The sequence below is a fragment of the Manduca sexta genome, chromosome 22, assembly GCF_014839805.1.
Source record: "Manduca sexta isolate Smith_Timp_Sample1 chromosome 22, JHU_Msex_v1.0, whole genome shotgun sequence".
NCBI lineage: Eukaryota > Metazoa > Arthropoda > Insecta > Lepidoptera > Sphingidae > Manduca > Manduca sexta.
In genome coordinates this window covers 5,407,765-5,430,957 of record NC_051136.1, presented here as the reverse complement: position 1 = coordinate 5,430,957, position 23,193 = coordinate 5,407,765, and the positions used below count along the sequence as shown (strand labels likewise).

Below are 23,193 nucleotides of genomic sequence, written 5' to 3'. Positions count from 1 at the left end.
GTTATTGTAAAATTCCATTACAGCAAAGTATCGATATCTTTAAACATTTTAATGGTAAACCCTCATTACAAACTAATGCCATCTATTGAGCACAAAAGATGAAGCATTTTCTAATTCATTTTACATACTTAGGTGTTTTGCTATTTCACGGTAGATTGAGTAACCATCACGTATGCGCAAAATTGTATCTACTACATGCTGTACGCACTTATGGAAATAAAATTACGCCTATTTACGATTTCCTCTGTTTTTTTCTGTTCCGTACTTATACCTATTATATTGCATCACTATTGGATACGATCTTCTTCTACTATCGAGAAAGTTTAAGACATAGTCCACCACGCTGGCCTAGCGCGGATAAGTAGATTTCACGTCTCTCGGAAATACTTTTGATACCTACACAAGAAATTTCGTTTGTGTCTGTTACGGATATCCGGCGCACATTCCTAATTCTCGTTATCAATAACTACAATTTGTTATATCTCTATGATAACTGAAATAATTTGTAATTAATTATATTTCATTATAATGCAACGAAAAAGCCCAATCATTATTCGGAAACTAACTTCTATATACTTAAAAGTATATATTAATTATGTAGTTATTTTATGATTAGGAAAATGTAAATTCTGCGAGAAAACAGTCTTCCCAGTTTGTTCTGATAAGCAACTTTTAACGCCACTCACGATGTATAGCACTATTTCCGAGACAGAGTAGACACATAAATTTAGAAATATTTTAAACTAAATAAATGTTTGTCTTCCACAGTATATCTGATATATTATTAGCAATTCAATTAACGACAATTTTTAGATTCGACTCCGAAGATATTGCAATAAAAAATTAAAACTTGTCAACGTAAGAAAAAAATAGACGGGAAAAGGCTATTGATCGCTTATCGAAAACGGCGGTAATTTTTGATGATTTTGTTGAAGTATTCATTGTTTATTCTCAGTTTCGTGTAGAAGCAATGATAACGGAGCTGAATAAGATTCATGTTTCATAACTTTTATTTTAATCTGGTTTCTATGGCTTTAGTTTATTATTCTGAGGTTGTCATTAACTGTTGCCATTAGTAACCAATAACAAAGTCTAAATTCTGAAAGGAAAATACAGTTGTATATTTACATAATATAATTTGGTCTACCGCAAATCAATTAATAAATAAATTGTGGCATTGAGGTAAATTATTGTTTTTGTATCACTTGTTATACGAATAAGTTTGGATTATGAAATAAAAAAATATCTAAGTAAGTATTGAGAATAAAAACTGTTTTTTGTAGGAATACCTTACTCTAGTCAGAATGCCATCATACGAAGCTCCATGTGTTGAACTTGGGAGTGCACCACAGACCCCAAGCGTGGTGGCGTCGCCATCCCCATCAGAAATTTCTAGCGCAAGTTCTCCTGAACCACAAAACATTCGAGCAACTCCGTTGTTTAGGTAATGTGGTGATGTTTATTTTATAGTCAGCTTAATTTATTCAATAGTGTAGATATATTGAATTCACATGCATCTACGATAGAAGGAAATAAAAATAAAATGTTACCGCCAAACTTTATTTTGCGCTAGGCTCGCTTGATCGCTCGAATACGATCTTAAACCAAAGAAAATCTGACGAGGTATTGACTGTAATATAGGAAGGACCAATATTTTTTTTTCAAAATCCTTTGTTATATAAAAAAAGTAGAGCAGATTTAGTGACGTAGAGAAAGTTTCATTCTTCTTGGTTCTGCTTTACGGATATGATTTTCATAAAAGCGAAAAATAACCGATTAATTAAATTCTGTGTCTGAATTAATACACAAAATTTTATCCCCCACGCTCATAAATAGTTTTTTGGCCTCTTACCATCTAGAGCGGAACTCAAAACGACCGCTTAACTCGCACTACAATACAGTCCCCACTGTATCTTGTTTATTTATTTATCATTTTATTTGATCCACCAACAGATGATACAATACTTAGATTACATATTTAACGTATAACTAAATCTTATGATATTGTTCACCTAATTATAGGCGGAACCAACTAGGTTATATAACTAAGGAAGCAGACAATTACGAAAAGGAAATATATGAAAAATAAACTTAAATATAATTGTGGCGATGACAATGCAGAGTCATGTGGGCAAATGCATCTTGTATATATATCATAACGAAATTAACTAGCAAAAAAATCGATATACAATTTTTTTTTATACAAGTGAATGATAAAACGAGTAAGGCTCTCCGCCTAATAGTAAACTACCCCCATAAACAGAAGCAACGCTACCAACACCGCATAATGAAGCACTACTTGGAATTGTACGCCATTCGTCATCTTGGCATACACGACGTTAAGACTCATTGTCCTGCAAACCGGAACATAGTGCTCGTACAATGTTACTTGGCAACTTTAATATAAATGCTTATTTATCGTTAGAGCTTTAGCAATGACTCCACCCGAGCCTGAACAACCTCCTGGCCAGGAAGAGTTGGAGAGACGCCTGCCTGGCTACCGCCGCATTGTTATTCCCCGAGAGTTGACGTTGATTGAACTATTGGTAAGCAGTAACATTATGGTTAGTCTAAATTTGTGATTATGTTTGGGCACTAGTACTCAACTTTTGTTAGCTTTAATTAAATTTATCAATTCTCAAGGGTTTTTATATAAAACTGTGAGAGGCGGGATAATCATCACTTGCCAATCCATATTCTATATGGACGCCAGTCGCCACTCCAACTACCATAAGGTATATGGAGAAACTTTGCCGTCTGCGTATAATAACCGAAAGTAACTAATAAAATAGGTAGAGATTTTTAGCATTTTGAACTTTAAATGTTGTAGAAACAAAGCAGTGGTGTGGTCACAGACGAAGAAGTTCTACAAATTCGCGAAGCAAAACTTCGTGTCGTTGCAGAACGAGTCGGCTTACGCAGACTAAATGTTCTCGCACCGAGACTTCGTTCATTAACTCTTGATGGGAGCGTTTTATCTTCATTGAGAGATCTCGGTATTGGGTTAGTTCACCTTAAGGTACGGATAATGGTTTTTATAATTATGTATCAGTTTAAATTGAGAGTATAATAAGACCTTAGGTTCTGCTTTCAACTTGCACGCTGCATTCAAGTACATATGTACTTACTTAGATATAGATAAGCGACAAAACATTGAATAAAATAAAGTGTTTAGAATCTGTAAATCAATGTGTGATGCAATTTGACCGTTGCCTATATTACAGATTTTTTATATAGGTATAGTGTCTATGGTAGTTACATATTATATTCTTAGCCGCCAATATATTAATACTGTGATCAAAAAAGTTGTTGAAACCTTACATATTACCATGTAAATAAAAAAGTTTCTAAATCTTATTTTAGATATCAGGAAATAGTTATAAAACTTAAAAAAAAATGTAGAATTGGTATAAGGTTAATGTATTCTATTAATAGTAATCAAAATGGAAATTGCATTAAAAGTAACTTTTTTCATAGGAAACATAATTTTACCATCTTATGAGATGAAACACATTAGTCAATACCTATGACTTGAAAAATTCAATGTTTCAGCTAACCCTAAATACCGTTTCGATCGACCGTAATGTAGGATTAGTTGAAAAGATTATCGCCACTTTTTTATTGCATTCATAAACTTATGTGCACTAAGTATTCCAGATCAGTGCTGTTATTCATAGCGATATAATAAAACAGGTTAAATACGATGTATAATTGATGTAACACTAGAAGAATTTCCCAAAATCGTTCCAATTGCATCCAATTTCCCCCATACAAAATCATATGATGTGTTTTATTCACAGACACTGAGTATAAATCGGTGTGGATTAAACAGTTTGGATGGCGTCTGGGGTTTGGGGGCACTGCGCGAATTGCATGCCGCTGGCAATCGTCTTCAAGATCTGCAACCGCTTGCAGCACTACAAAAGTTGCAGACGCTCAATTTGGCAGAGTATGGTTTTATTTTTGTTAAGTAGCTTCTACTCTTTGTATAAAAATGATTTTATCTATACGTAGAAAACCAAAAGTATTATTTGCTTCTTCCAATACTAGATATAATTATCAGGCACGCAGATGAGTTCAATTTGTTACTACATACATTTTTGACGTTCTATGGACTATTTATTTTTATCAAATATATCTGCCCAGGGCTCCGTTCACAATAAAAACTTGTGTAAAGAATTTAGAGACAATGTAAGCCTATTAGTGAAAAAAATCAGAATCGAAATAGTAGTTCTAGCGATTATCGTGTTCAGATAAACATTATTTTTACCTTTACGTGTTAGTAGCTACCTAATAGAGATAACTATAGAGATATGATGTTTGTAGTAATCCTATATCGGAGAACGGTCGTCTGTGGACCCTTGGCGTGTGTGGCTCCCTCCGTCGACTCACACTCCGTGGAACTCCTATGGAAGACTCGTTGCACTATCGGTCCAGAGTTGCATCTGCTTTGCCCATGCTGGTATACTTAGACGATCGGCCGCTGCATGTCGACATTCAATGTTAGTTATTTGTATTTGTTTATGTGAAATCAAATCGGAATTATTACATTTTTTAGAGACCTTTCATACCATCATTTTATATAAAAAACTAATTAGGTGACACTGATTACTCGGTACGGTAAAGGCTTTTTCCGTATTAATTGAGATTACGATTTTAATTTCATGGTTACAGTTCAATGATGGTAATTAAAGCGATTCTTAATGTTAGTTGGTCAGCGGATAGCATCGCGTGCTAGTGAAATTGGTTTCCAATATAAAAGGTAGTTGGTTTCGCTATCACCCCATACTTTAAGGGGCTTGTTTTTTTTTTTATTATAATATGATATTTTAACTGACTATAAAAAGGAGGAGGTCCTCAATTCAACGTGTTTTCCTTACTTTTTTTTCTTACCTAGTAATAATATCAGAACTCAGTTACTTGTTATATTTAAAGTTCGTTAAAACTAATATTATAACTTAAACAGTAAAAAAATATAGCACAGATCAGGGATGGCGATCCAATGGCACGCGTGCCAGTGGTGGCACATGAAAAAATAATTGGGCACAGGAGTAATATGTCAAATATTTTATATGTATCTTTCTTTAGGCTTCACTTCGTTTAATATTATGTGCAGTGAAGCCACTTAGCGGGGCCCGATAGAAAAAGAAACAAAAACATAGTTGGGTCATAATAAAAGTCGCTAAAAAGGGGCACTTGGATAGATAAAGCCTACTATATTTTTTTATAAATAATGGCACGTTAACCATTAAATATTCGCCATCCCGGGCATAGATACTCATTAATTTAATTAACGTTTAATCATAGATGATTCTGACGAAATTTTCGACATCGCATCCCTTTCCGATTCTGATAAAAGTGATGCAGAGGATGAAGCAAACGCGAAGCCTGAAGCGATCGACTCTACACCCATAGAACCAGAACCGGGGCCGTCGAGTCGCGATCAGGTAATTATACAATTTGTAGATGAACACAACCTTACTAGAAAAGATTTGCTTATTTTTAACGCAAGGATATGTATTTTTTGTTTTGATTTATTAATTATATATAATTGTGTTGTGTAAGGTCTTAGATGCTTTGTTTTCATCACTACTACTTTTTGTTTTTCTTATTTTATAAAACCTGTTCATAATAAGTTCATGTTAATAGATATAAGACACGTAGGACGGCACTCATAATTTAATACTGTCAAAATGTTTCTTCATCTTCAGTTCCTGGTTTCCAAAATAACACGTCGGGGTAAATACACAAAATAAAAGTCTTCACGCATATAGTTTTTATAAACTTGTAATAAAATCTCGATGTATTCTGTGGCTGGCTTAGATGACAAAAAGGTTAGGCTCATTTCTAAAAAAAACAAATTAATAAAAGTTCGCGACAGCATATATCTACCTTTTTGTGGAAGCGACTATGACGAAAATAGTGAGCCATAAATATAATTCAATCGGATACTTTTTAGCAGAACTTCTATCCCGGAAAAGTCCTTCATGTCGGCGAAGCCGCGAGCAAAATCTACTATATTACAGTGTAAAGTTTGCAAAAAGAAGTGTTGAGTTTTCATATAAAATTAGAATAAACGTTTCCCCCAACCTAAAATTGTCTCACAGCTGCATAATATAATGTTCAGCAAGTTAATATCATGGCAATTTTCTTAACAGTTTATATCCGCAACGAACACAATACATAATATAATAAACTACAGTTATTAACGGCAGCCCAAATGAACACTTGTGGACATTTTCGTGTTTTCATATTCTTGAGCAATTTGTCATGATACTATAAAATTAGTCAGACCGTGTCGTTTGGTAATGGATAAGAAAGATTATTATCATTCAAGGTCATGCCGTAATAATGCTGGACGATATGTTTTCCTTAAATAAAGTTAAATGATGAAATAAGTATGTACTATTTCTCATGAATTTAGATTCGAAATACTAAATACAATCAGGTGTTAGGTAATGTAAATAGAATAGAACTAATTCAGCCCAGCCATCGGTATACATGTACTACGTACTAGATACGACGTTCCGTACACTCATTGTGTTCGACTCAACAGTACTGCAATCCGTACACCTGATTTTTGTATGATTTCAACATTGACAGTGTGTGGTAATATACGGAGTGGCGCTCATAATATTATAAGAACTCGAAACTAAGTGTGAAACTGGATGTGAATAAAAAATATAGTTAAATAATTATTTGTTGTTCAGTGAATAAATAGGTTATAACAGTGACGTTTTAGTTGACATTTTAGTTCAGATTTGCAACAAACAGTTTAGTCCATTGAAAAGTTACATTTGGGGTTGCGTTTTTTAGAGGACGCAATTTTATTTTTTTGAAGTGTAGGGGGGGTCAGTCTAAAGCTAAAACCAAGTTTGTGGGGTCACCACCCTTGTCCCACGACCGACATCTTGAAAATAGGGGTTGAAATGGTTTTTACGATGTATCTCTTAAACTATTTATCTGACAAAAAAAATGTATAAACATTTTTTGTTGCAAATTAAATTCTCTACAACTTTGGTCTAGTAACTTTTGTCGTAGAACTATAAATAAAAAGTTATAAGCGAAAATGTTAAGAAATTCAATGTTAAGCAATGTCCATTGCAACGCCATCAGAACGTGTGTTTATAAGGTTCATAATACTTTTTTTGGTACTCTCATTAATACCCAAATACCCAAGGGACCATTAGGGAACATAAGAACATCAGCCTGCTATTATTATTATTATTTCTAACCTCTCTTATTGTAAGAATAGCTGATAATATTGTGTTGAAGTTGTCGTAAGTAAGTTTTTTATTAGCATTTTGACTTTTAAGTCTTTTAAAAGTCAAAATGCTAATAAAAAAAAGGAGTTTTCACTAAAGTTAAAATCGTGTCTAAAATCATTCGAAATCGTCTTCACAATTAAAAACAGAATAAAATACATCCGCACGTACAGAAATATGTAGCACAACTAAAAGATATAAGTTGAACGACAACTTTAACACAATATTATCAGCTATTCTTAAAATAAGAGAGGTTAGAAATAATAATAATAATAGCAGACAGATGTTCTTTTGTTCCCTAATGGACCCTTGGGTATTTGGGTATTAATGAGAGTACAAAAAAAGTATTATGAACCTTATAAACACACGTTCTGATGGCGTTGCAATGGACATTGCTTAACATTGAATTTCTTAACATTTTCGCTTATAACTTTTTTATTTATAGTTCTACGACAAAAAGTTACCAGACCAAAGTTGTAGAGAATTTAATTTGCAACAAAAAATGTTTATACATTTTTTTTGTCAGATAAATAGTTTAAGAGATACATCGTAAAACCATTTCAACCCCTATTTTCAAGATGTCGGTCGTGGGACAAGGGTGGTGACCCCACAAACTTGGTTTTAGCTTTAGACTGACCCCCCCTACACTTCAAAAAAATAAAATTGCGTCCTCTAAAAAACGCAAGGTAAGGCCTAAAAATGTAACATTTCAATGGACTAGTTATATATAAACAGTTATATTTAACTATGATGTGATGGGGCGATAAATTAGGATAAAAAAATGAAAAATCCGTATTTTATTTAAATAAAAACTTATTTCCAATACAATATTTTATATAGTTACAGGCTACGGGAAATTAATAGTCATCTATTACAGCTTGAAAATTCTTACAATCCAGAAGAAGACAAAGAAGTTGAGAATACTACTAGAGTCCGGTTATGTAGACGTCGACCAGCAACCACAGAGGGCGTGGGTTCGCGACCGCAGCGACCAGAGCTTCCACCGCGACCACGCACCGCTGTCGACCGACCAAACATTGAGGAACCAACCAGACTTCAAATATTAAACACGCTAATGGGTAACATCTACATTTCACAAATGTGTATGCATGGGCGCCGTCAAGATTATTTTTAGGGAGGTGCATTTGCATCTACACACTATAGTAGGTACTACATAACATCATTAAATTAATTTACTTTTTTCAAATAAAAATTGCGCGGGTATTTGTAAATGCTATACCATAACAAAACCGGTCGATGGTCTCCATTGTGGTTCAGTTATTTTTATTGGGATTTGTCCGGCACCCATCGGGGTGTGATTGACACGCCCTAATATTCCGAAAGGTATTTGGTTACGCTATACTTACTTTAATTGTTTCCCATGTCTGTGCATTTCAATATGCGATTGTTGTCTTTTCTAGAAGAAATAGGACGTGGTTTGAATTATAATTTACCTAAAATGTTTGTAACACGGTCTCAGTAAGGTTGATTTATTGTATTCGAAGCTTTAGTTTTATTTAATAAATAATAATTTATAACTACCTATATAATTTATTAATTATGATATACTTATAAATATCTAGGAATTTAAATCGTTTGCTTAAACGGCGTAAAAAACATCATAAAAAAAATTACACACCAGACAATTCAACTCAGAATTTCGAAGGTAACCCGCAATAGACCATCATGGTTGAAGGCCCAAACCATTGTAGCAGTTGTAAATGCTTTGGTATTATTAATTAATCTATTGACTCTCAGATGAAGAATGGCGCTGTAGTGGTAGCAAGCTAACATCGTGTGGTGCTGTGTGTGGGAATTTGGCGCGAGCCCTGAGACGTCCAACTGCTTATTTCCAACGACGAAGCTTGGGTATGCATTTTATACAACAAATCTAATTAAAATGATTTACGGTACAGTTATATGGTGCATGGAACTCTGGAAGAACGTCTTTATAAGGTAAATGTACTTTATAAATAATTTTCAAAAACTATAAATTTGTATTGCAGTGCTAGTGTTACATAAGGAGCAGATATTTTATAATTTGAAATTTGAACGATAATTACTCATGCCACATTTTACTTTTACGTTTAGGTACCGTCAGAAAGGGTGTTAGGTAATTTTGCAGCAAATTTTTGAAATATGTAAAGTAGGCAAGTAGTGAATTTCCTTTTTTTTTCAGTCAAGTGGGTAAATAACCTTAAACGAATAGGTAGGTTCTATAAGAAATAAGTCATGATAAGATCCGATTTTATTCGAAGCAACCGCCACTTCGCTTATCGCGGCTACTGCAATACCAACTGCAGTTTAAATATTTACGTGACAGACATTAGGTACTCTTGAGATTCGTCATGAATTCGAGAGCAAACTTGTTTACTTCCTTCGCCCTTGGATAGGAAATTACCTTCAATTTAATATTGCGTATTGAGTCTCGTACGTTATGTCAAAAACTTCTTTTATAGAAACCTTCACAGCAAAACCTGTTCTATGTATTTGTAATAGGATATTTTCTTGCAGTTTAGCAATTTTTTAACTGTAGTTTGTAACCTCTAAGTTACTAACGGCCGATTTCAATAAACGATTGTTAACTCTACTTTCATATCTTCACATGACTTTTATGTTTAAATTATCATGAACTCGTAGTTAAGGTTTGAAACCTTCATTGAAATCCGCCAAAAATAAAAAAAAAATAATTAGTCATCATACAATTATAATTAATTGTCGAGGACTCGTTTACTGTTTCAATGACAGTACACAATGACGGCAAAGTAAGATCTGACCTCTTTTTAGTAAAAGTACTAACTGCGCACATAATTCAAAAGCTGTTATAGTATACGTGTTTGTTAAGCAACTCATATTATCTCGAGATAAAGAACTGTTGTTCTTTGTCGCAGTGTTTTCACTTCTATAAAACTGAACATTACACAAAATGAAGGTCAATAATACTTTTTTTGGCAAATTTATTGGCAAAAGCATACACAGAATTAATATCCACACCACCTTCTTAACATAAGGGACAGATTCTATAGAGTTAATAGCATTATCCATATACGTATTGGTAGACTTGTCATCTTCAGACCAATTTGCCTCATGGAACTTCGTTATCTAATAGGTTTTGATTTTTCCTTCCCGTAAAGATATTAAAGTCGGAGCAGGCGGTAAAATACTAGGTATACTATATGTAACTATATCGCTACAGGATGTAGGTATTTCTCAAAATAAATGCACGAAACGAAATCGCTTTTACGAAACGTAATATTGTTATGAAATTTTTCGTCTCGTCTGTTTTTTTTTGTTGTCTTAATATATTCATTATATCAAATAACATATAAAATGAAAGTATTAAGACAAACAAAAAAAAGAACAGTCGGGGCAGAAAAATGGTAATAATATCTCGTAAAAACTGTTAGGTTACGTACATTTATTTGAGAAATACTCTGGTGTAAGTAGATTCGTAATTACCTTGTAGAACATTAGTGACATTTCGGTAAAGGCTGTAATTCTCTTTGCACGTACTCTTTTAGGGGCTGAAATCTGAACAGTATTTGAAGAGAAATATAACGTAGTACCTTATTGTTTTTCTTGATTATGCATAAAAGGCAAAATAATAAATGAGTACTATAGTAAATGCGTCAAAAAGGTTTGTAAATTCAGATTCTTGTTTGGACTTTGTTTAGAGGCTGAGAAGGAGTTGGTTGAACAGACGATGCAGGATGCAACGCGGGCGTTGGCTGCAGAAATACCGAGAGCTCCGCGGCTTGAAGATTGGGCCAAGTTCAAACAGGAGACCGGGTATTGAATACTTTAATTTCTACAGGGAGTTTAAACGTCAAATTATTTATCATCCTCATACTACAAAATGTACTTAATCAAAATACCGAGGAAACTTTTGGTAGATTTATGATCTATGAACTTCTTAGAAATAGTAACATGATATTACAGAACAATATAAACAATATATTATAGAATTATATTTAGTTCCGTTTTAAAGGATAATTTCTAATGTTCGTGTTTACAGTATCATAAATGCTAAAAAAAATAGAGTCGCAATTCATATTCGTGTATAATTCGCCACGATACACCATAAGAAATATGATGGTTCTTTACGTGACCCGATGTAACATTAAACATCTCTACTCGCAGGATCGATATTGACATTGACTTCAGTAGAACATCAGCTGATGTTGATTCTTCACAATTCATCGAACGTTTAGAGCAAATAGAAAAAGAAACGTCGGAAAGATTAAAACACGGAGACAATAATGATCAAGCGTCTATCGCCAATTTGCCTAATGCAGCGAGTATTTTTACCGACTGCACCATGGCGTCAATGAGTGAGTTAGATATATGGCGAGCAGAACTTCCAACTTCCAGTACAAGAGATTTATTCACATTGTTCAATGATTTGGATAACGTGTGGTTAGGAAATAATGCTAAGAGATATGCTGACAACGATGATTCACAAGTTGACTAAACTTTCACATTAGCAACAAGTCGTGAAAATGGTGATGTAAAGGTTTAAGGTTTGTATGGAAAGTCTACGAGATATCAGTTTTTTATTATGAGTACGTACAAACGAATGTGATTTGATGTCAATGCCTTACTTGTTACGGAGATATCCTGATTTTAGTATTATTTTACCAATTTTCTAGGAAGAGAAGAGGCTTAAAGCAACTTTTAGCTTAGTTGAAAAACGTTTTGTAATACCAATGACTATGATATTGTATTAATATACACACCTTTGATGTAATATTTTATTGTGATGTAACGTTTACAATGTCTATACGCATTGTCATAATTAGTTGCTATTGTCGAACAGGCTTCATAAGTACTACGCGCGAAATACAATGCATTTAAATTTTAATGTCAAAGATACCTAACAACCGATTCTTAGAAATTTGTATTTTTTAGTAGTAAAATGTTGTGTTTAAAATGTTTATGTAATGTTAAACGTGCTCTGTTTGTATGATGGTAGTAGCTTTAAATATACTGTAGAACTATGGTTATATGCATTTTTATTTTGAGTTTACTTATGTTTTTAATAAAAATATCGCTATATTTCTTAATGGTGACAATATCAGGGTTGTATGGCGGTAATATAAATCCAGCATTACAATAAACATGAGTTAGTATGGAAGGTAAAACATTGGTTAAAATAACCTTAAAATACGCGTTTATTCATTTTCTTCAATGCTCTCTGGTTTCCCTGTCGCAGCAAAGAATTCGAATTATATTTAAGACGGAACCCATAGAGATAGGTTTGTATATAATAATTGCACAATTTAACCAAGTTGTTACTATCAATACACCGGTCGCGTCAGTCGTCTGTCCGTGGCGGTTGCTCGCAGTCGCATTCCTCGCACTAGCCGGCTGATGTGATTAATTCACAATGAGTTTGAGTCAGTACACTTACCGCTTGTTCATGGTAAATGCTCTTACATTGTATTACGGTATTTTAGCGCTTGGAATTATCGCACTTAGTTATATTAAGAACCCTTTTTCGGGTCCTTGGAAGCAGAAGTTGAGATTGGAACCACCAGCTCCACTGACAGATCCTAAGTATGGAGTGCACAAATATTTAAAAGTCAATGTAAGTATTTATTTTAAGTTGTTATTGCTGTTAATGTTCGGAGAAATATCATATTAATTTTTATTTCTTATGTATTATTCGTCTCAATTTCTAGGGTAATATAATTTGAAGCGAGTCTTTCGATTGATTTAACATCTGGTTAATTAGATCGGTTTGTTCAGCTGCATGTTGAATTGTTCGCAACTCAACCCAAATAATTGTAATTTAACTACCGAAGATTGTATTTGATGGCATACATTTTTAAAACATGTTTCGGCTATTATTGGAATCTGTACTGATTTATATGCAAGTTTAGTGTATTTTAGTCACTTAAAAATATAATGTTTATGATACAATTACGTTGGATGGGAATTTCCGGTAATTTCAATCTATTAAATTTACTATAAGATTGTTATTTATATAACCCTTACCTCTTAAGTGTCTACTTTTTCTATTAACATATGACGTCAATCAAGATAATTGCTAAAATATTTTTCAGTCATAATATCAAAGCATATTTACTAGAATATTGGCAACTCGTATTACTTACCGAGTGCCTACAAACGGACTTTGGTAAGCGAAGTCAAATAAAGCAGATAATATACGTATTCTGGCTACTCAGTTAGTCACAGACCCGAACCAGGAGGCAGGAACAGGTTTTAGGGAGTGACCTGGAAAGGGTAACAATAGAGACAGGTAGTTTGTGGGATACCATGTTTAATAAAATCTTTGTATTAATGTTTATAGTCAAAAGTGTAAGGTAGGTTTTTTATAATCAAAAGATTTAAAAGCACCTTTGAGTAACTTAATTGTCCGTCCATCGACGGATCTGTTTATCACTTCATGCACATCGTAAATATAGTAAAAGTCGCTTAAAAATTGCATACAGGATCTTACGATCTACCTGATCCCTATCATACATACTAATTAAAAATATGAAATGTACATTATAAGTATTAAAATTCGAAGTCGTAACAGAATTGTAACAACATGATACCGTTTCTAAACACTATGATAACGAACGATACATACATTGTCGGTATTGCTACAAAAAAATTATGACGGTAGTAAATCCCCATTGACGCAAGTTTATGCCATAGGATGTTACACGTATTCTTTGCTGTTACCACGATCATTATAAAAGTAATTTCATTGTCAATAAATTGTACGTACTTATTTTTTGCAGAATTCTACATTATAATATAATAGCTGTGTTTTTCGTAGTTGAGTATTACACGAAGTATCGACTTTACGAACTCCATCCGCGTAGAAATTAATTTGATTTGTCTTTCGGCATTCATTTCTTGAATTTTTCATAACCTATATTTATATGTACTGAAATTTCGCATAATATAACAGTGAAACGTATTTTGAAAGTAGTACAGCTGTTGTGACATATTACGTGAATATATTAAGACTCTAACTTAAAAATATTATTGTTAGGTGTAATAGAAATACCTTTAGGTTATATACGATACTATATTTTCACATATAAGTCTTTATAATTAGAAGTTCTGTTCCTGTAATATTCTTATACTTACTTGAAATTTTATCTATAATGTTGGTACTTATATGAAACCGATCCGTAATTACATAGATGTTTATTATCGACATCATTTATATGATATCCTCATTCGTTTTAAACCAGTTTAAGTAGGTAGTCTAACATTTTTTTTTACTGCTACTTTTGGTTTTTTTTTCTATTGCTGCCGAAAGCAGAATAGCTAACGGCCCACCTGTTGGTAAGTGGTTACCGGTGCCATTGGACGTCGGCAGTGCCTGGAAAGGAATTTGTACAAGATACCTGCTTGTATTAAATAATTATGCATCGGACTTAAATTATTAACTCTAAATATATCATTATTAATATATATTTTTTTTATTTTTTAAACCACCAAAAAAAAATTTTATTAACCTAATTATAGGTAGTACTTACTGTATTTCCTACCCAAGAACCATAAACTGATAAATCAGTACTATTAACTACATAGGTACTCAAATTAATAGTGTTTTTAAATTAGCTATCTATTGTTTGCGAAGCGTTAAACTTATGTTAGGTGCGAGTGAAGCGTGCGAATGCATAATATTATTTAGTTACAAATGTACTCGCATGTGCATTGTACTGTATGTAATCTATACTAAAACCACACGAAACTCGTTCCGCTTTCTGGCCCAACGAGCTCTTCCGGGGAGTTGAATAAACCTAGCAAACCTGTTTTCGCTATCCCTGTACAAAGATATCTAACATAGCAACCAGAAAGCAGTTATATACAACCTCATTTTGGTACTGCGTTATTAAATTAAAGAACACAATTATCTTATCGAAAATAACACTTTACAATAAGTTACTCGAACCGTAGATGTAAAATAAAAAGTGTAGGTTTCGAACAAAATAAATATCAATAAAAAGTACCTAATTTTTACGCTTGAATGCCAGCAACTACTACTTTAAGAGAATTTGTTTCAGTGGTTATAACATTATATTTTCGGTTTAAAAAGTGCGTCTGTGCCATATATGCACAAAACTATAAAATTATTAAAAAACTAGAAAAACTAAAATCTGGATTTTTGAAAAAAAAAATATGTTAATCAGGGATGTCTTTTGGCACAATGCTGGCAAACGTAAAGACCAGTATTTAGTTTCATTTATTAATGCAATATTGAAATGACCCTGTGTATTGATTCATCATCATCAGCCTACAGCTGTCCACTGCTGAACATAGGCCTCCCCTAAAGCGCGCCACGCTGTTCGGCTGTGTATTGATTGCTTCACTAGAATTATAAAATTCGATTATATCAAGGACAAGACCACGCATTTCTATCCAAGTGAAATGAGTTATACTTAACATTGTAACTCTCTAAAATATTTCAGTTAATCGTATGTTCATAGAAAATTATGCAAACGAGCATTTTTAATTAAGACAAAATATATTTTTTTTATTATGAAGTGTTATGAGGTTGCACGAAATTATGAAATATTTCGCAGTCTTAGTTTGCTCGTGGTAATGAGCCCGAAGCGGACGTGAAACTAGAGGAGCCGGATTCGGTATCTGCACTGAGACAAAGTTTCTTATCCGTTATATTACCTATGTATCACGTTCGAATGAGTCTTATAATTGTAGATCATAATCATCTGTGTCATTATTGGTTTAGTTTATTTATCTACAAATAGATAAGATAGTAATCATTACTGATATTAAAATAAAGTGGTTTAGCGGTTGAATGGTTGAGTAAACACTAATTGTCTAGTATAATACAGAGGTTCAAATACACAAGTCATGCACCCAAATAAATGGTAATCAAAAGTGTACTATATGCATAAACTTCCTAATGCGTTAACTGGCGAAAAAAAATCATTTGAGCACTGTGAAATCAGCTTTTAGTTTGATGTTTATACGTGAAAATGTGAAATGTTTATACAATTTAGTTTAGATCACAAAAGTATTGTCATAAAAAGCGCACGGATTGGTATTTCATCAACTCTACATTTATACAGTTTAAATATAACACCTAATTAAATGAAGTAACAAGCATACGAGTACATACATCTGATTATTAATAACACGCTATTAGTGGAGATAACAATAACGAAGAATAGGTCTTGTTAGTTAATTAGTACAGTTCACACAAGTATGTAATATGGACATAAATACACGGTGATTAAATCATTTATAAATTTATTTTAGCAAAATTTATCTTTTTCCTATTTAGTAGATACATTTTTATATTTTATTGGCAAATAAAAGCTATTGTTAATAAAACGTATGAAGTAAAAAGTATCTAGTGTGTGTAATATTTATAGCAAAATTCCAGGACAACATATAATTAAAGTTGTATAAAATGCTTTTAATAAGTAATTCTACTAATATTATAAATGCGGAAGTTTGTGTGGATGGATTTATGGATGAATGTATGTATGTTTGGTCCTCTTTCAGGAAAAAACTACTGAATGGTTTTGGATGAAACTTTATTGTGATATTGGTTATAAATTAGAATAACACATAGGCTACAATTTATAATAATTTTGTGTAATTTGGTCATAATATAACGATACACATCAAGTAAGTCGAAAAAAAATGCTATCTTGACGTACGCTGTCTAAACCGCTGGAGTTAGACAAAGATGATGTACGTAGGATTGTTTGTCTTAAATAGTTCTAAATAAGAGTGACAGCATATATCTACCTTTTATGTGGAAGCTACTATGACCAAAAAAGCCACTATGACCATACTGTCTGTATGTTATCGATTTTCTCCAAATCTACTGAACGGATTTTTATGAAGTTTCGTATGGAGATAATTGACCCTGGGGAAGTTATAGGCTACTTTCTGTTCCGGGAAAATATATAGTGGGACTTTTATCAAAAAAAAACTTTCACGAGGGCGAAGCCGTGAGCAAAAGCCAGTATTATATAAATAGCAGTAAAACATAGTTTAGCGATTGCTACATAAATACTGCTTTGTATCGGACCATAACATTGTTCAATGCTGTTTCCGTAAACCTAATAAAACGTAATTGCTACTGTAGAAGATGAGGGTTTTCTTAATATATAATTATGCAAATGTACGTATTTAAAATAAAACTACTGTTTCCTGAGAACCAAACCTGAGAACGGACTGTGACTGCTTGCCATTGTTCTGAGACTGTGACACTCCGCGTGACAACGAAGGTTGCAAAGCTTTCAATACGCTAGAAGTAAAAATTAAACAAATAAGCGCGAAGAAGTCCTTCGTTTTTTTCTATGTCCAGCATTGCGTATTCGTGTAAATATAGGAAATATGTACATTTTTATTTTATATTTCAGAATACAAAGTTACACTATGTAGAGAGCGGAGACCCGTCGAAGCCACTTATGGTCTTCCTTCATGGATTTCCAGAATTTTGGTATTCATGGCGACACCAAATAGTCGAGTTCAATAAAAATTATTGGTAAGACATTTAAGTTTAAATATATAAAAAAAGTTGTTTGATGTGAAAACGTGCGTGTTTTAATATTCCTGATTGTCATCGCATATAATAAAGATCATAGCAAGTTGTATTATAAGAAAATTTGTATTATTATTCCAAGAATTGTAGACGAGTATAATAGGTAGAACTATAGACATAATAGGTGTGCATATCGTACGATCCGTATTTACTTGTTTGCATGCAAACCGTCAATGTTGGACATATTTGCGAAACATATGCCTACTATTTACAGAGCACAGCGTTACGTGGAAAAGAAAGTTACGACAGTAAATATGGGTATTTGTTACGCACTTAGCAAAATCATTTAATTAATTTACGTCTTCTATTATTAGGGACTGGATGAAACAGTCTGCGAATCTTGGAGTTCTATTTTTAATGTTATGAAGTTCATTAAGTGTTTACATTTTGTTGTCGATCTCTATGGATTTGTACTAATAGATATTGATTTAAGTTAATTGTATTAGTATGTTATAATATCCACAAGGAATACAATAAATAAAAAAATGACTACAATCATTAGGAATTGTTTCCCAACCTGCACTGTGCTAGAGCCAATTAACGGCTAATAATATCATCATGGTAGAATTGTATCCAAACACAGCTTAGAAGATATTTAAAATACAGATGTTATTTATCCATTAATATTCCAGGTGCATTGCCGTTGACTTAAGAGGGTATGGAGACTCAGAGAGGCCGGAAGGTGTATCCTCGTATAAAATCGAATTACTGGTTGAGGATGTACGCGATCTTATTCGACAATTGGGTAAATAAGAATGTATATCTTACTAAGAATGCCTATTTTTTTAAGGTAGGTGATGTCTTATGTGCTGCAAATTGGAATATACCCTTTGGAGAGTCCTCTTACTTAGAGAACCTTTTTTCATCGTTCTAAAATTTTAAAATCTCACACGGTAACAGAACAGAAAATGTTAAAATTATCATCAAATGTGACCTTTATACTGATAAATTTTGTTATAATTAATAACATTACATAATATTTTGTCTAGAGATAAAAATTACAAACCTATATACGTATAAAAACATAGACACAGTCAGATTGCATGATTTAATTAGAATTTATAAAAAGAAACGAGACAAGTGCTGCATTATTTATACAGTTGTTGATCAAGGATTACGTCAACCGAATTTTGTTTTTCCATTATATATGCAAATCTAGATGAATATTTTGTACCGAACTAAAAGAATAAACAGTTATAACGCAAAAATTTCATTTCAGGACGCGAGAAATGTATACTAATCTCGCATGATTGGGGCGGTCTTATTGCGAACAGATTCCGGAATGTCCATCCAGATGCTGTGATTGCTCTCATTATGCTGGGCAGCACGTCCAGGGAAGCCTGGGGATATGAGATTTGGAACAACCCTGAGCAAAGGAAAATGTCTTGGTAAGAACTAAGACACATTTGTAAGATAAAGGAATCCTTGATGGCCAAACTATTTTTTAAAATCTTCTTAAAACCGTTTCGTTTAGGGATATGAGAAAATATATATAATGTAATTGCATCATATTTAATACTTAATAAAAACACTCGAAAATCGTCATTTGCTTTACATTGTAACACATTTTTTTTGTTTTAAAACATAGCTGGTTGGCCATGTAAGTAATCCGGGTGCTCAACACAGTCCGCTGTATTACATTTTTGTAAGGATGTATGGTAACGACATTAAAGTTTTTACTTTCTTCTTATAACGTATTATCAGACGGTTTTATTTCTAAAAAAATAATAAAGGAAACAAATAAAGTTGGCTCTAGCCTACAACAAAAGTATACAAAATAAAAATTGTATGGAGAATAAAATTACGATAAGTTTTATCTATTTAGCATAATATTTGGCATCAATATAACAATACTTCGGATGAATATTCCGACATTGACTTTTTAATTGTATGAGAAACTTGTGGAGGGCCATGAGCGAAATACTTCATCTGAGTTAAGTAAAATATTGTGAGAATAAAACAAAAGGCAAAAATAATAAAACTTTCCCTATCTATAATTCATAGTTGACCGATTGGGTATGGTGTCTTAATAGCAAAAATAATACTTTACATTATTTCATTTTAAATAGTAACTTTAAGAATATAATAACTAGCCACTGACACAACGCATTATAAAAAAATATCAGCTATTTTCAAAATAGAGGAACCAGTCCCGGGTGCAATTTCATTTGTGTTCTTTGACGCATTAACCCGTTTAATTTGAAATGGTTTGGTAACGTTTCAGTGGGATTTTTAAAAAACTGGGTTATGTTGTAATCTGGGCTATGATTGGGTACACTACTCTAGTAAGATACAACGAACAAATCACATGTCAATTTATAATTATTCCAATGCGTTATAAAAATGTACATACAAAATATAATGTATTATTGGAATTTTCATCCGAATATTTTGAATAGTGTTATGAATTTTATAAGTAGGTATTTACTACATAACCCTTACAAGTAATAAAGAACAAAAGCTGCTCTCGCATTGTGAGATCGTTCACATGTTAAAATACTCTCGTAAAGCAACAACTCGGAATATTGCATAATATGTACATGTATCGTATACTACTATGTAAACTTGTGTTGATCGTCGCAATAATTGTTACAATCTAAGATTACGTTGCAATTATCGCGCGCTTGTTTATCTATAAGTATATAATTTCAGGTACGTGTTCTTCTACCGTCTACCAGTTCTGCCAGAATTGCTCCTGTTGTTAGACGACCTAGGTATATACGACAGCCTTATGAGAGTACCTGGCTCTAATACTACCGACAAACAAGATATCGAATGCTACAAGTATTGGTTTGGAAAACCTTGTAAGTATCGTTTTTGTTCTATAAAAGGGATGGCGAACCACTGGCATGCGTACCAGTAGTGACACGTGACACAATAATTCGGGAACGCGAGTAATGTGCCAAACAAAAACATAGTTGGGTCATAAAAAAAGTCGGTAAAATATATATTTTTTTATAAATAATGGCATGTTGGCCATTAATCGCTCGCCATCACTGTTCTTCACTCATGAACTGACATCAAACTAGTTGATTATTGCCACGCTGACGCATAGCTATAGCGATTGGCGGTTAATCTGAGCCATATTGGTAGTTAGTTTAGTTCATGAAAATTACTTTAACAAAATGAACGTTGTGTGGTCATTTTTTGTTAGACTAAAAAAACCACCCAAACGCGGTTACAACTCGCTCGTCGGTGATTTTATGATAAAGTATTATATTATTATTAACTGTAAATCATTGAGGTCATTGCTACTAAAATTAATATGTATTATGCATGGCTAATTATATATTATGTATGGATTGTTGAACTAAAAGGATTACTTAGGTATGCTATTTTCCGTAAGGTACAATGTTCTTTTATATACCTAATATGGTTCACACGCTGTTACAAGATATACAACAAGGAAATATATTCAGTAAATAGAGAGGGGAGAATGGTATATACGTACCCATAATTTATAATGTAGTATAGAAATATTTATAAAGGAGTCGAGAGTAGTGCGACCCGGCCAGTTCTCGATCTACCGTCCTAATAATAATCAGTCTTGTTTTACGCGAGTTTCATTGCGCTTCTTCCCCCAGGAATATCTTGTGAATATATAATTATATATACCACACCGTAAACATTACTTTTTGATGTAGTAAAACTTAGAAGTAGGTAGGACGCTTGAATACGCATGTTTCGTAAACTCACAGAATCCGTGGTATTTCATGCATCTAATAATTTAATGAAATGAGTATTTTAATGTACTTAGATGTTCAGGTCATTTTTATATATAATAATCTTATTTTTAACTCGGGAATCGGAAAGAAAATTAAATTTCCTCAAAATAAATGAAAATAACGAAATAGTTTTTGGTCTCATCTGCGTTTTTTTGTTTGCCTTAATACATTCATACTATTTATATTTGTAAGAACGAATGTACGAAGACAAACAAAAAAATAGATTGATGCGACACAAAATTTCGTTACAATATTTCGTAATAACTATTGCGTTACATACATATATTTTTTTGAAAAATAATCAAATAATTCACAATAACGCAAAGGTCCATTAGACAATGGTGTCGTTTCTAAGGTAGGTACTATTGACCCTGAACTAGGTTACCGTTCTATGAAGGCGATTTTGCGTAAGATGGTCTTAAAATAAACGGATCACTTAATTACAAATGGATCCTGGTCTCGTACAATTTGTTCTATAAATACATTTATAATAAGGCAACACAATAAACCTTAACTTGTATGTGAATCAAGTTTAACGGTAACTGAAGTATAAGAGTTATTTAAATTGGGTTGATATACATTGTTAGATCTATATGTATGTAAAATAAGCACAGCCAGCGATTAAATAGTTGAAGTCTCATAAATGTAGTAATGGGCTTCTAGCAGTTAGTTGGCCGGCAGAAATGTAAATGCGAATTCCCAATCCGAATATAAGCATTTCGTCCCTTTCACAGTTTACGTACTTTATTGTATTTGTTTATATTTTGCTCTATAATTATAAGTGCCTTCAAGAATTTCATAATAAGAAAAAATATAAACAACCCTGGTTTCATTTTCAGCTGCTCTGACACCTCCAATTAATTACTACCGGGCGAACTTCGGTATCGTCCCAAATGAATCGTATCGGAAAGAGAATGTCCCAATGCTGGTAGTCCACGCCGCCAAAGATCCATTCATCAGTGCCAATGTGCTAGAAATTATGAAGAAGCAGTACCAACATATCGAAACAACTATTTTAGAGGATGTTGGTCACTTTTTACAACAAGAAAATCCAGCAATTGTCAATAAAACCATACGAGATTTTTTGGCGAAAAATAATATTTAATAAAGTATACATATTGTTAACTTTAGTCACATCTTTTCTGTATGCTTTATGATAAACAAATATTTTAATGTTTTATGATGTAGAAATATTGTATGCACTTTTAAGCAATTTTATTTTGAGAAAAAATACTTTCGTTCCTTCATTCTATAAAGTCATCATCGTAACCATTGAATGGTTAATATTTCTACGTGTAACGTGTAAATTTTAGTTGAAAAATAAAGTCAATGCCCAAAAAAAAAAATTTGGTTCGTGTCTTTTAATTTATTCTTTCATGTTACTTACCAAACTTTATAGTTAGAGAACTGAGTGAAAAGTAACCAACGCATGGCAATATAACATAAAATACAGATGGTTTATAAAAACAGGAATAATTAGTGACCAGATTAATAACTGCCTAAGTATTTCCTTGTCAGTAGAGCCTTTTCAAACTGAAATCGTTGTTAAGTGAAGGATTCGAACTTCTAGCACAGCTATACTCAACCCGCATATACTTACAGCCCACCGGGCTTTCGCATATGGCACTCCGAGTTTGTGCAAGTGGATCAC

General features: G+C 32.8%; 2 protein-coding genes across 2 annotated transcripts; both read left to right on the top strand.

Annotated features, from left to right (window-relative positions):
• The first annotated feature begins 1,052 nt into the window (after positions 1-1,052).
• LOC115444605 lies at positions 1,053-12,280 on the top strand. The gene is made up of 11 exons (XM_030170440.2): positions 1,053-1,182; positions 1,284-1,444; positions 2,426-2,546; positions 2,831-3,019; positions 3,801-3,949; positions 4,327-4,502; positions 5,308-5,447; positions 8,143-8,344; positions 9,024-9,134; positions 10,940-11,054; positions 11,406-12,280. Exons 2-11 carry the CDS (start codon positions 1,305-1,307, stop codon positions 11,734-11,736), a joined length of 1,674 nt encoding a protein of 557 aa, XP_030026300.1. The 5' UTR covers positions 1,053-1,182; positions 1,284-1,304; the 3' UTR covers positions 11,737-12,280.
• Positions 12,281-12,567: 287 nt separating this feature from the next.
• LOC115444599 (epoxide hydrolase 4) lies at positions 12,568-22,888 on the top strand. The gene is made up of 6 exons (XM_030170434.2): positions 12,568-12,852; positions 17,636-17,760; positions 18,450-18,562; positions 19,037-19,205; positions 20,470-20,621; positions 22,382-22,888. The coding sequence occupies exons 1-6, from the start codon at positions 12,652-12,654 to the stop codon at positions 22,645-22,647; spliced, it is 1,026 nt and encodes a 341-aa protein (XP_030026294.1). The 5' UTR covers positions 12,568-12,651; the 3' UTR covers positions 22,648-22,888.
• Positions 22,889-23,193: the final 305 nt, after the last annotated feature.